The sequence below is a fragment of the Cuculus canorus genome, chromosome 27 (genome assembly GCF_017976375.1).
Source record: "Cuculus canorus isolate bCucCan1 chromosome 27, bCucCan1.pri, whole genome shotgun sequence".
Taxonomy (NCBI): Eukaryota; Metazoa; Chordata; class Aves; order Cuculiformes; family Cuculidae; genus Cuculus; species Cuculus canorus.
The window spans coordinates 4,602,676-4,615,594 of record NC_071427.1 but is presented as its reverse complement, the minus strand read 5'-3'; the positions used below and the strand labels follow the sequence as shown (position 1 = coordinate 4,615,594).

At 49.4% G+C, this 12,919-nt stretch overlaps 1 protein-coding gene across 2 annotated transcripts in view; it reads right to left on the bottom strand.

Annotated features, from left to right (window-relative positions):
• Nucleotides 1-9,379: 9,379 nt before the first annotated feature.
• The window catches only part of KDM4B (lysine demethylase 4B), a 77,980-nt gene continuing 74,440 nt past the window's right edge, over nt 9,380-12,919 (bottom strand). For both annotated transcript variants that reach the window (XM_054049898.1, XM_054049899.1), the window contains one exon: nt 9,380-11,808. In XM_054049898.1, coding sequence (XP_053905873.1) covers nt 11,641-11,808 — 168 coding nt within the window. In that variant the 3' untranslated portion in view covers nt 9,380-11,640. The remainder of the gene's footprint in view (nt 11,809-12,919) is intronic.

Genomic DNA, 12,919 nt, shown 5'->3' with positions numbered 1-12,919 from the left:
GGATGGATGGGGACTTGGGAGAGCAGGAACCAACAGCCCTGCCTGCAAATGGTCCCAGCACTTGTACGGTTCAAAAGGCTCATAAATGGCTTCTCACTCATCAGATGAGTAAAAACCAGATCCTAACACAACAGTTCATCCCACACTGACTGCAAAAATGTTGACCACCATCTCAAGAGAACCTCAGGACAACAGCATTTTATCTTTTGCTGCCCCTGGATAAAACTCACTTACCATGGAATCATAGAATAGTTTGGGCTGGAAGGGAACTTAAAGCCCATCCAGTTCCACCTCCGCCATGGGCAGGGACACCTCCCACTGGATCAGGGGCTCCAAGGCCCATCCAACCTGGCCTGGAACCCCTCCAGGGATGGGGCAGCCACAGCTTCCCTGGGCAACCTGGGCCAGGGCCTCCCCACTCTCATAGGGAAGAAATTCCTCCTTATGCCCAGTCTAACTCTGCCCCTCTCCAGTTTATCCCCATTACCCCTCACCCTGTCACCACAAGCCTTTGGGAACAGCCCCTCCTCAGCTTTCCTGGAGCCCCTTCAGGCACTGGAAGCTGCTCTAAGGTCTTCTTAGAGCCTTCTCCTCTCCAGGCTGAACAACCCCAACTCTCTCAGCCTGTCCTCATACAGGAGGTTCTCCAGCCCTCCGATCATCTTTGTAGCCTCCTCTGGACCCATTCCAACAGCTCCATCTCTTTCTTATGCTGAGGATTCCAGAACTGGACCTAATCCTCCAGCTGAGGTCTCCCAAGAGAGGAACAGAGGGCAGAATCCCCTCCCTTGACCTGCTGGTGACTTACTGAGGCAGCAGGTGCTTTGTGTCCATCTACGCTGCAACGGTCACCCAGCAACAACCAAGTTGAAGGCAGGAGGACTCCTCCAGCTCCCGAGGTGCTCTGTGCTCTCCTCCTGCCATCAGGTGGAAGCTTTCCCCAGCCACACACTTTGCCACCAAGAGCTCTGTCCCTGTGCCGCACTGAGCCCTGCGGGTGATCCTCATCCGAGGGGAGTTGGGGCAAAAAGCACACGAGTCTTTTTTTTAAACGAAGCACACAGCGAATACCTTTGAATTCCATTGGTTGAATCAACACAGAGAGATTATTCGTTTGCAGTAAGATTTGATTCAATTAATTAGCCTCAAAATATCAGCACAGCCAGGCAAGCAAAGAAAAAACAGAGATAAATCCCTGCCATAGCGCCGCTTCATCTTTTAAAGGCAATTAACTCTTAGTTATTAGCTTTTAATTAGGGAATAATAATGACACCATTAATACAGTTTATTATACTTGTCAGCAGACAGCTGTTCCAAACAGATTCCATTATCAGATCTTGGTGGGTTTGTCTGCTCTGGTGTTTACGGGGGGAAGGCAGCGACTCCCCAGCCCTGGCTGGGTTCCACGGGCGATGCTCCCGGCACACGGCTCCTGCCGTGTGGGAATCGGGAGCGTCCCGCTCCAGGCTGGAGCCGGCTTCACCCTTAGCCCTTCGCCAAGGAGGGAGGTGGAATGGACATCCCTGAGCAGTGACATGGTTTAGTGCTGGGTTAAGGGTTGGACTCCATCATCATAGAGTAGTTTGGGTTGGAAGGGATCTTAAAGATCACCCAATTCCAACGCCCTTGCCACGGGCAGGGACATCCCACTGGCTCAGGCTGCCCAAGGCCCATCCAACCGGGTCTTGAACACCTCCAGAGATGGGGCAATACCACAAGAATGCTCCTCTTGCCCCAAATTTACCCTGAAACCACCAACGCCAAACCCTCTGTAAGAGTCCCCGCTACCACATTAGCAGTGCAAATGCCTCGAGTATTCGTTGATGTTTTGTTATTTCACTGTCTACTGCGTCACTGCAATAAAACAGCCAGAAGGTTCACAATGATGTGCTGTCACACGCAGAGCAAAGCACGTGTTCCTGTTGCTCTCACTGCTGTCCTTTTTCACCGTGTCCTAGGCAGAGTCGTGGTATCTCCCAACACAGCCTGTAAACCATTTCCAGGGCACAAGCCTGGCTTAACCATGGTCTATTATTCCTATATTATCCAGTCCTAATCCAAATTGTTTGTGCAGGATGCTACTATAATACATAAATCCACTGCAATATGTTTCTCTGATTTACTTCGGAGTTAATAAGTCATGAAAACACCGAAATAAAAACCAAGTTGTGCTGAGTTCCCCTACCTAGATTTTAACTCTTTTTTTTCTCCCCTTGCTCTGGAATGCCGAGAGCTCAAAGGGAAACGCCGGGAGCTTGCAGGAGCTCCTCAGCGCCGCCAGCCTGCTCCTGGCAGGCCTCTTCCTCCTCCGCAACCAACACGGTGCAGCCAAGTGCCAAAGACAGAAATGAACCTGGGATAGGAATAAAGCAGCTGGGAGAATCCCTTTCCAATTCTCTACAGGAAAGCAGAGTTTTCAGCTGAAAGGCTGGCAGGATCATAACCATCACCACTCAGATTTAGGAACCGAGGCACGCAAGAGCGAGACACTGTACCTAAGGCAGAAGGCAATGGTGGGATGAACATCATTGTCAGGAAGCTACATCAGGACACCGCCGCTCTCGGGCAGACAGCCCGGCTTGCTCCAGAGCTCGGCTGCGCTGCCCAGGAGACGGTTTTCTTCTCATTTTCACCCCGCACTGACAGGGGCTTCAGGTCCCAGGTGCGATGCTGGAGGCGCTTGGCACATTCGCGTCAGCACGCAGCTCCCAAACCGCAGACTGCTCGCTGCGCCTTCACATGGGTGACAGCCTGAATATTTTAGGAGAAACTGTTTCAGAGATCTTGGTGCAACCACAAAAACTCCTCAGCTGAGGGGCGTTTGCGCTTGGCTGTAACCAGGCTGACACTGGGAGAGGACAACCAACAAAATGAATTTCATCAGACTTTGTCTCCAAAACATATCTGATGTCCAAGATCACGAGACACTTCGATACTACATTCCTCACACAGCAATAAAGAGCTTGAAGCGAGGGCTGTAAGAGAACTCTAATTAGTGCTCTGGGAGCACTGGCAACTGGCCTTTAATTGAATCACCATCGTTTGAGATGACCCAACCGTGCAGGGCGGCAAGAGTCTTGCTCCAGGTCCCAGAGCAGGATGGGTTCCTCCTGTTGCTCAATGAGGAACATCGAATGGTTGGACTCGATGATCTAAGAGGTCTTTTCCAACCTACTGATTCTATGATTCTATGACCAGATGTGACCAAAGGGGATCCCAAGAGCTCAATAGCAGGAGAGCGTTAACTGACCTGCACCTGGAGCTGTGCAGGGTCCCTTGTCCGTAGGTCCAGCCCAGCCTCCCTCCGGCCTCGGGCAGAGCCAGGGGGTCCATGCACACATGGGTGTCCCCCAACAGGAACACGACGCATCCAAGGCAGGCAAATCTGCAGAGAGCAGCAAACAGAGCGGTTAATGCTTTGCCTTTCTCAAATCAAACAGGGCATACGGGAGCCCGGGGGCTCTGGGGAGCAGCCATGGCTCCGCAGATCCCAGCTCCTGCCTCGAACCATCGCTGCCAACCCCTGATCCTGTGTCAGTCTTGCGCCAGAGGATTAATTTCTGATTTTACAGCTACTCTTTATCAGAGAGACAGCTCTGAAAGGCACAAATTTTCTCCCCCACAATGGACCCATCACAATGACAATTATAGTTAATAGCAGCGGTTCATCCCCACCTTTCAGGGTGCTGATTGTGGCAGTGAAGAGAAGCACATCAGAGCAGTGACAAGACACTGACAGGCAGCGTTCACGCTGCATCGGGGGACCGGGAAGGCCCAATCATGCTGCGGTCTTGACTAAAGAAACCCAAGGGATGTTCTCTTCTATTGGGCTTTTGGTGAGGGGAGAGGTGGGAGCATGAGGTTGAAAATACTCTGGTTTGAGGTCCAGAGCAGCGAGAGAGCCCAGGCTGCAATGAGAAGAATCTCAGGAAAAACCCTGCGTGCCAGGGGAAATAGGTTTGAGTTTCGTTTCCCCTCTTTGCTGTCAGTCACCTGCTGAGAGCGAAATACTGCAGGGATTGTCGCAGGGCTGCAGCCAGACATGAGGTTTGGTCTCTGTGCTTTGAGATACAATCCTTTAAACACATAAAATGATGTCTGACGTCAAGGGAAGCACCTACAAGCGTAAAGCGCAGCAGGGTTGGGAGGCTCGATGCCAGGGTTCCCTTCCCAGCTCGGTCACACGACTGGTGGGAAACGGCTGGGCAGTTTTCTAAGGAGGGAGCTTCAGCGTGGCCACTGCCGTGAGTCGATGCAGTGCTGCTCACCGCAGGCTCCATGGAGACCAGGTCACCTCCAACATCCCAATCCCAGCTAGAAAAGAGAAACGGGGACACCTCTTACTGCAGAGAAAACCTGCTGAGAAATCAACTTGGACCAAAAGGACCAGGTCCTTGATTTGAGAACATCATCAAAGTGAGACAAATCAGAGCATGCCCCATCCCTGGAGGGGTTCCAGGCCAGGTTGGATGGGCGTTGGGCAGCCTGAGCCAGCGGGACTCATCCCTGCCCATGGCAGGGGGGTGGAATTAGATGATCTTCAAGGTCCCTTCCAACCCAAAATATTCTATGATTCTGAGATTTAATAAGCAGCCAATTATCTGTGTTCTGAAGTAGTAAAGAACAGAATGATAAATTGTTCTGTAAAACAGAAACGTCCCTGAGCAATGGGACCTCACAGAAACAGTTGCAATCGGGCAGATTTCTCACTCTACGCTAACAAAAATCTCACGCTAATCACCCCACGCAGGACACAAAGCTACAGGATTGCAGCGTTAATTCCATGTTAGATCTGAATCCCAGATTAATCACATGCACCACTTCAACCCACATATTCGTGAGGGGCTCCGAGTTGTCAAGATACCCAAAAGGAAATAAACCTCAGCTCTACATGGAGACACGAGGAAGCTGGACTTGCACAACAGCTCTCCTCCCCATCTCCCTGCTTCTCCACAGAGAAAATTGCCCAGTGACCCTTCTGCACCTACAATCGACTCAGATTTGATCTTTCTAGTCAGGCAGACGAATTCCTGCTCTTCTAAATGGCAGCGGCATCTTGGCCTGTCCCGTGGGTAACTGACCATTCACTCCTAATCAAAGACAATTTGCTGTGTTTTCCCCAGACGGCTCCATTAAATGAAGCAGATGAGCAGTAGATCTGTCCATTTACTTATTTTTAAACCCTGATCTGGGGCACAGGGGAGGGGATCGCTTCTGCTTTAGAGGCAGCCTGGCCACGAGCTCGCTTGCTGGGGGATATTAGCAGCTGGCATCTGCAACGGCAAGGCCAGGGTGTAGAGGTGAGCCAAAGGCAACCGCGCCGAAACACAGCCAAACTCTTATTTATTCCACAGGAAAAGTGGCTGAGCTGTGGTCGCTGTGTAATTCCAAACGCTATTTGCACAGTGACCTTTACGTTTCCTCTCTTGGAAACAAAAAAGATTTAATTGTTTTGCTCCTCTGACGCAGAAGATAACTCCCAATAATTGTCTATTGGTGTGCAAGTAAACCGAGCAGTTATCTTCCTCGGCTATCAAAGCTGCCAAATGACTCCAGCGCAACATCTCCAACTCATTCCAGCCCTGGGGTTTTGCCAGAGTTGGTTTGCTTTTTGTGTGTAAGCGTGTGCCAGTACAGTTATTCATGGGCCAAGAAGGAAAAGAGAGGACCTGAGCGTGGGGCTGGAAACCAGGAACCCACAGGGTCTCCATTCGGAATGTTTCTGCTGGAGTCTCAAGTGATTTGCTCAATCATTCTGGCTGTTGGTAAGCTCAAGGAGCATCAGCAGGTGTCGCCCACAGCAGATACTCAGAAGCAGAGGCTGCTTAAATTTCACGGGGTTAAACGCGTTTGCAGGGTCTGCTCATTAACCTGTAATGAGATAAAGGGACAAATTGTCCTTCTAACTCAAAAGACATGCAAGTAACGTCATGGGAAATAACAAGGGTCACAGGAGGAAGTTGTCACATGGCTCCTCCATGCATCCCACAGACAGACACGCAGGTGAGCGACTGGGAAGCGATGTGCCGGATGGTGGGAGAGCACGGAAATAGCCGTAGGTGGCCGTTCTCACACCTACCCAGCGAGAGGGACTGGTTCTTTGGTGGGCTCCATCCAGACAATGCTGCTCCTTGCTTCAATCCATCACAGCACAACCCCACGCCTGAAAAAGCACTTCTACAAACCTGCACAACTTGGTCTGTTTCAGGTCAGGACGTTGTAATCATCTAATTATTGCAAAAAAAAAGGGTACAAAAAGCTTATCAGAGCACCTTTAGCTCCACAAAGGGCCCGGAAAAGAAGCCCAAACAAGAACAGTAAGGACTCACCTGCTGCAGCGCTGGCAAAGGAACCCATCGCAGGAAAGTCTTCATCTCATGCTTTGAAGAAATTCAAGCAGAGAGAGAACCAACACAAGCCAAGTGCTGATCCATCACCCACTGTCTCCAAGCCCTCAGCTGAACGTGTCCCACTACCCCAGCAGATGTGCCCTCCTGAGGAACTCCACAAGTCCCACACCAATTGCTATGAACTAAAGCAGCAGATTCAAGGTAAAGCTTAGTTTAAAAACAGCTCCCGATAACCTAAAGCTAAAACTCCCCAAGTAAACCACCCCAACTAAAGCAAGACCGCTCTTCCAGAAGGGAATTGCAACTCTTTAATGAGTGGTTTTACCAAACCGGTGCAATTTGTTCAAGTTGAAGGAAAACTACTGATGAAGAACTAATATGAGCGGCACGGCAAGAGGAACAGAGAAAAATCTCCCCAGAAGAGCCTCAAGAAATAGCAGTTCTGCAGAACTGGCCAGAGCACAGATGTCTACAGCATGTGTCGAGGCTTTTTCCATCATCTGTTCCTTCCCTAAACTGAACAGTCAGAAAAGGAAAGCAGCAAGTAGTCCAGAGGGAGCGCCTGGAGAACACCCACGATGTCCTCCACGTACAAGCAGTGGAGCTGGAAGCCAGCAGGAGGGGCCGTGGATGGGGAAACCACGAGATACCATGTGTGAACGTGCTCGCACAGATCTGCAGTAACACCTTTGCAAGAAGAAGAGCTGCAATAGGACCTGGAGTCACCACAAGGAGTCTTCTAGCGCAAGAGACCCACAACATGGCAAAGAACAAAGCAGCAGACATCTGACCAAGCTTTCTGGAAGCCAGGGCTGTCTGTTCAGCCCAAACACCACCACTAGATTTAGTTTTCTAAACAATCATGTCCTTCGCAAAGTGAAAAAGGAATGATCTCCTCCAGTCCTTCTCACCCAGCTGAAGACAATTCTCCAACCAGACAAGGAGTTAACAAATCTTTCTCTGTCCACAGTTCCGCTCTCCAGGCATACGGCAAAACTCCTGCTGGCCTCAGCGTAGGAGCAGCCTGTTGATCCCCATCTTCTCATCGCTGCCAGCAATTATCACAAAATTACTTAACTGCCCATGTGACAGTTGGCAACACCAACTCGAGGAGTTTCATCAGCTTCTATGCTCCAGGTTTCAAAACATCTGCTGGTGTGAGGGTACCCTGCTGCTCACCAGCCCCGGGGAGCCCGACTTCAGTGATAAGAAACCACAGGGCTTTGTGCAAGACAAAGCATCACCCGTGGGTGCCTGGTCCCTGCCTGGCAGCCCTGGTTGCTAACGACCAAGCCCCAAGCAGGGCACCGCGCAGCGCGGGACCAGAGGCGAGCACCGGGCAGGAGGCAACAAAGAGCAGGAGGAGGAAACCAAACCAGGCTTTAGTAAGAGATGCAGCTCAGCTGCCCAGATTTAAAAGATACACATCAATACATTTCCTCCAGAGATAGGAAAGACGCAGAGGTTCGAAGAGGTGGCTGAAGAGGCAGCTAATGAGTAGCACTCATCTCCAGTCCCTCATCCTGCCCCAAACGGCCCTGAGACAGAGGAAAGCATAGGAAGCAAAGCTCTCACTACAGCGGTTGCTGTATTCACGTCGTCTCCCCCAGGACTCCCCGGGCACAGCATCATTTCCTATAACCCTACAGCATCTATATTTTAGTGCAGCAATTTCAGCAAGGAACAGAAACCCATGGTGACTTAGGGGGGGAGGCATTGTGGAAACGTCTGTTCCACCCTGTGAGGCTCTGATCGCAAAGGAAAGGTTTGATCCTTGCCTTTTGATCACTGATCCAGGCAGTTACTTGGAAGTATGTACTGCTGCTTAAGACATCTTTAAAATTACATTTGTTCTTATTACAGCAATGTAAAAGACCTTACATTCAAAGGGAAGCTTTGTGTGGGCGTAAATTCCAATGGACTTTGTACCAGCAGTTTCTTCCCACTAGTAGGATTCCTCAGATTAACTCAAGAAAAGCTACCAAGCTGTAGGACGCTGGACCGTGGAGATTCCTGTTCTTTCCCATAATAAAGGGAGTGGAACCTGTAGAAAAGTCTCAGGGCTCAGGATGGGAACAAAATGTCTTTAAATGAAGGTCAAGGAAGATGCTATTTTATGAGGTTCAACGTCAGGATGACGTCCAAGGGCCTGAAAGGAAGGTGAGAGGAAAGCTCTGACACAGACTCCAAGAAGGAATTAGCAAACCGGGGATGTGAAAGATGAAGGGGTTTAGACACCCTCTCTGGCTTTTCACCAGCCACGGTTCTGATAACTGAGCCAGCCAGAGCAAATCCTGGACTGTGGAGAAGAATGCATGGTGAGCCTGGTTCTTAATAAGGGGAAGGGGTGCAGGGACAGACCTCTGCACTGCTGCCGGGGAGGAAGGAACCAAGCGCATTCCTCTTCATCAGCCTCAGGTGCTCTGGGTTCGGTCGTATCAGGTAGCATTACTCCTCAGATCTGGGATCCAGTTCCTCCTGCAGTAAAAAAAGGCTTTAAACTTAGAAATGAAGAGACTTCAACCCCCTACAAAGTGTAATTCTGAAGTGCTCAACAGCCTTTAATTCATTATGAACCCAGAGGCAGAGAAAAAATATGCAAAAAATACATCACATCCTTAATCTAGGGGGGGAAATAAAAAAATCATTATTTGTATAACACATAACCAGACACAGATATTTCACTGGAGGAAGGGGAGGGTGGGAGCGTGCGGCTCCTGTTCCAACAGTGCCCAGGGGCAGGCGATGCCGTCGGTACAGACAACCTGCACAAGTCACTCCCAAACCAAAAAGTGGGATTGAAAAAGAAACAAGAAGGGAGAGCCCTAGACAAGGAAGGGCTTTCTACAGTTCCAGGTTCACAGTTAAACATAACTCAGTATCTAACGGGGGGGCGAGGAAACACACTTGGTTTTTACAACATCAATGGTATTTAAAGAGGGACCACAGATGGACACAGCGACGGTGCCATTCCAGCATGCAGAGGGAACGCCCCATCGCTCACAAGCACCCAGCCCAGCCCGCCCTTCCCCTCCCACCTCCAAAAAAAATCCTCTGCCCTTTAAATTCTCTTTCAATTGCTTTCAACATTTCTCTTGTGGCCTGGCAACATTCTTATTCTTTTATACAAGCGAGTTTTCTGCTAAATCACGTCTTAACCGATGGGAGGCAGCTACGTAGGAGGAACCACTGAGGCTTTCAAGAACCTTGCCAATTTTTAACCTTTTATTAGTCTGTTTGTTTTTATTCGCAGAGACATCTATTGAAAATGTCAAAAACTCAGAAATAATAAAACCCTGTTTCAAATGTTGTACAAACACGCGTGCACACGCGCAGACACGCACACAAAGAAAATAACCCGTAGCAGAGGCAGCAGGGAATAAAGGGAACCCTGATTCTCTCCAGGGAGAACAAAAAACAAAATTAAAAAAGAATTGCTTTATTCCAGCTCCACTCCTCAGTGATGCAGTTTAATGCCCACCAAGTCTCTTAAGATGCTAATCTGCCATCTGCCAGCCCACAAATCCTTCCCACTTATTCCCTTAAAGATCCAGCTATAGCGTTGCTTAAAAACCTCTCGGCAGAACAACGACCACCTTGCCCCGGGGCTTAAAACCCAGGAATATTGTCTCTTTCTGTCCAGTAATTTCAGGGAATTAAGTGGAAACGAGTGCTGTGCCATAGCTCTGCTACCCCACAGCGGCTCCTGCCAGGCCCAGGCACGGAGGCGAGCGGTGGGCTGCGCCCTTGCCCCTTTCACCCAGACACCGTGGAAACCACGTCCCCTTCCCAACTCCGCTCCAGGGCTGGGCTGCTCTCTTCTTCCGTCAGGATTGGCAGAGATCATCCTGGGAGGGTGGAAGACTTTCCAGTGACTTCAGCAGGGTTTGGATCAGGTTCTTTTACAAGATGCTGCTCTGGAACAGCTCTGCGACCAGAGGTGGCTTCCGAGTGTTCAGGTTGGAGCTGCGCGCTCAAGACTTCAGGATTTGGTTCTGCCTTTCATGCTCATCCAATTCTTGGGGAACCGAGTCCTCTCAAACGAAGGGCTTGCGCTCCTCTTCCCCGGGCGTACCGCAAGGGCTCCGTCTTTACTTAAGGAAAGGATGTCACAACAATCAAAGATGTTTGGGGAATTTCTTCTTTAATAGGATAAAAGAAAAACATACAGACACCTCCCAAGCTTCTGCCATGGAATGATTCGTACAGCTGCAAGGAGCACAACTTAAAGAAAATAAAATAAAAATAAGGAGACAGAAAAGAAGGAGGTTCCTACGGGAGACATGCCTACCGGAGAGCCGGAGCAAGCTCCCGCCGCTCTCGTCCGTGCTGGGAAAGGGGATGGCTCGGACGGGAACTAACACGAGAAGCAGGAACAGAACACTTGTCCAAAGAGTGCCGTATCGCAACCAAAAGCTATGCGGATTTTAACTAGAAAACAACAGTGATGGCAAAGGAGGGGAAGGACGATGATGAGGATGATCCAAACGTGGCCATTTCTTCCCTAAGCCCCTTCCTGGCGACATGGCAGAAATGCACAGATCTGCCACGCCTTGGAGAGAAGGAATGGTCAGAAACGTCCCAGCTATGAAACATTTCCTGCCCGACCCCCCCAGCCCCTAAAGGAGATAGTGTTTCTTTACAAAAAGGACCCCAACGTCCCGGGCCGCCTGCTCACGCTCTCTCTCCCCACTGCAGCGCCAGTCACAATTCATCTGGGGGAGGGAAGAGGGTTTCATTTATTTTCTGTTTTAAAGTTTAAAGCCATAAACTAGAAAAAACATTTTGTGGAAATTTTTCTTTTCCTATTTTTGTCTGCCTCTTTTTTTTTTTTTTTTTTTTTTCCTTTTTTCAATAATGCTCATTTATAGAAAACTTCCCAAAGGTGACGTCTATGTACAGAAAACACAATTCCAAAGGCTGCTTCAGTAGTCAGGGTAATAGCACCTCAAAAGACAAAAGTTTGACAGATTCTTAAAAAGTCGTCGTTTAACTTTAACCCTTTCCAAGCCTCAAAAACGAGCCAGTCACAAAGCCCCATTAGCACACTTCCAAAGTCTCCGTGTGACATGTTGTCCGAAGGTTTTCCAAGCTCCCTACTCTACTGGGCAGCAACGTCTGGGAAAGTCGAGGTAGCGTGCAGCCAGGCAGGATGTTCCCACCGTCCAAACCAAGAGCAGATGAAAGGAATTCACAGCAGGCTATTGCACAGGGGTGGCCTCCTGTTCCACCGCTTCCTGGTTATTTCTCCTCAGGCTTGAAAAGGGTTAATTTTCTTTATTAATCCTGGTTAAAACATATTACTCTGAGCCTGCAACAGGCTCTCCATAAAGGCCAAGTAATCTGGGTTTTGTCCATATTCTTCCGGATTTCTGGAATTCTCCAGCCGGGGGCGCTTGGCTGCTCTTGCTTCATCTCCTGAAAACACATCTTCCTGAGGGGCCCCAGTGCTGAGGGACTGCAGGGACACAAAGGGACAAGCGTTAGAGTACGGCAGCGAGACAGGGAGACGCGTGCAGCGCAGAGCGCGCCTGCGGCACCAGGCAGCACAGACAGCAGGAGAAAATTCAGTTCAGGGCATTTCTGTAGAAAAAATCAATTCTGAAATATGCAAAGCATGGCTAAAATGAAAAATTCTGGGTTTGGGAACCAAAGTGGAAAGAGAAACTCTCAGGCTCCTTCCTTCTGTTTCTGAGTATCTTTCACTCCAGCTCCTGCCTCATCAGTCTCTGTTTACTCCTATCCTCCTCTGCTGCTTCAGGTTATCCATTCCTGGAAGAAGGCACAGAAGAAATCGCAGCTTCCCTGATGTCTTTAAAAACAGACCCAAGAACGCGCTGGGGATCCTTGCACAAACAGTGGCTCCTGTCCGCCCTGCTCTTACACTCTCAAATGAGATGCGTTTCCTGGCAGAAATCATTATCTCCTGAGGGTCTGTTCCTTTGTTCTGCTGTTCCGCGGAGCACAGCAACACTCCTGGCAGCAGAAGGGACATGAGCAAAGCCTCAGCTTTCAACCAGAACTGAAACTTCCTACTCACTCTCCAGCTTGTGTTCCCCTCTCTGGAACTGTTACAGAGCTGATGCCTCCACTGCAGTGAATGTTTCCTTCCAAATCCTGTATTTCAGGGCTCCAATGTGCTGTTAGAGGTTAAAGCACCAGCTTTGAAACCTCCCAGCAAGTCTGGAACCAAAAAAGGTCTGAAATAAATGCCTCATATTTTCTAGATATTCTTCATATTTTCAGGAAAGAATTCCATTTTATGCCATTAAAGACAGCGGGATCTTTTCCATCAAAAGCTTTACAGGTAAGAGCTACATTCTCAACCTCCTGTTTGGTGAGAAACGGGGGTTTGGCCCCACACTGCTGCTCTGTTCTGCAGAAACGACTGAGCTGCAGAGCAAGGCACCCCTCATCTGACGAAAGGCAGTTCCGACAGAATGGCAGTCCGTGAAACTAAATTCATATGGCGTAAAATGGTACAAACATGATCTTCTGACCAGAGAAAACAAAAATCAGATCCAAACATGTGAAAGGGAAAATCATTTAAACGCTTCTCAACCATTCAC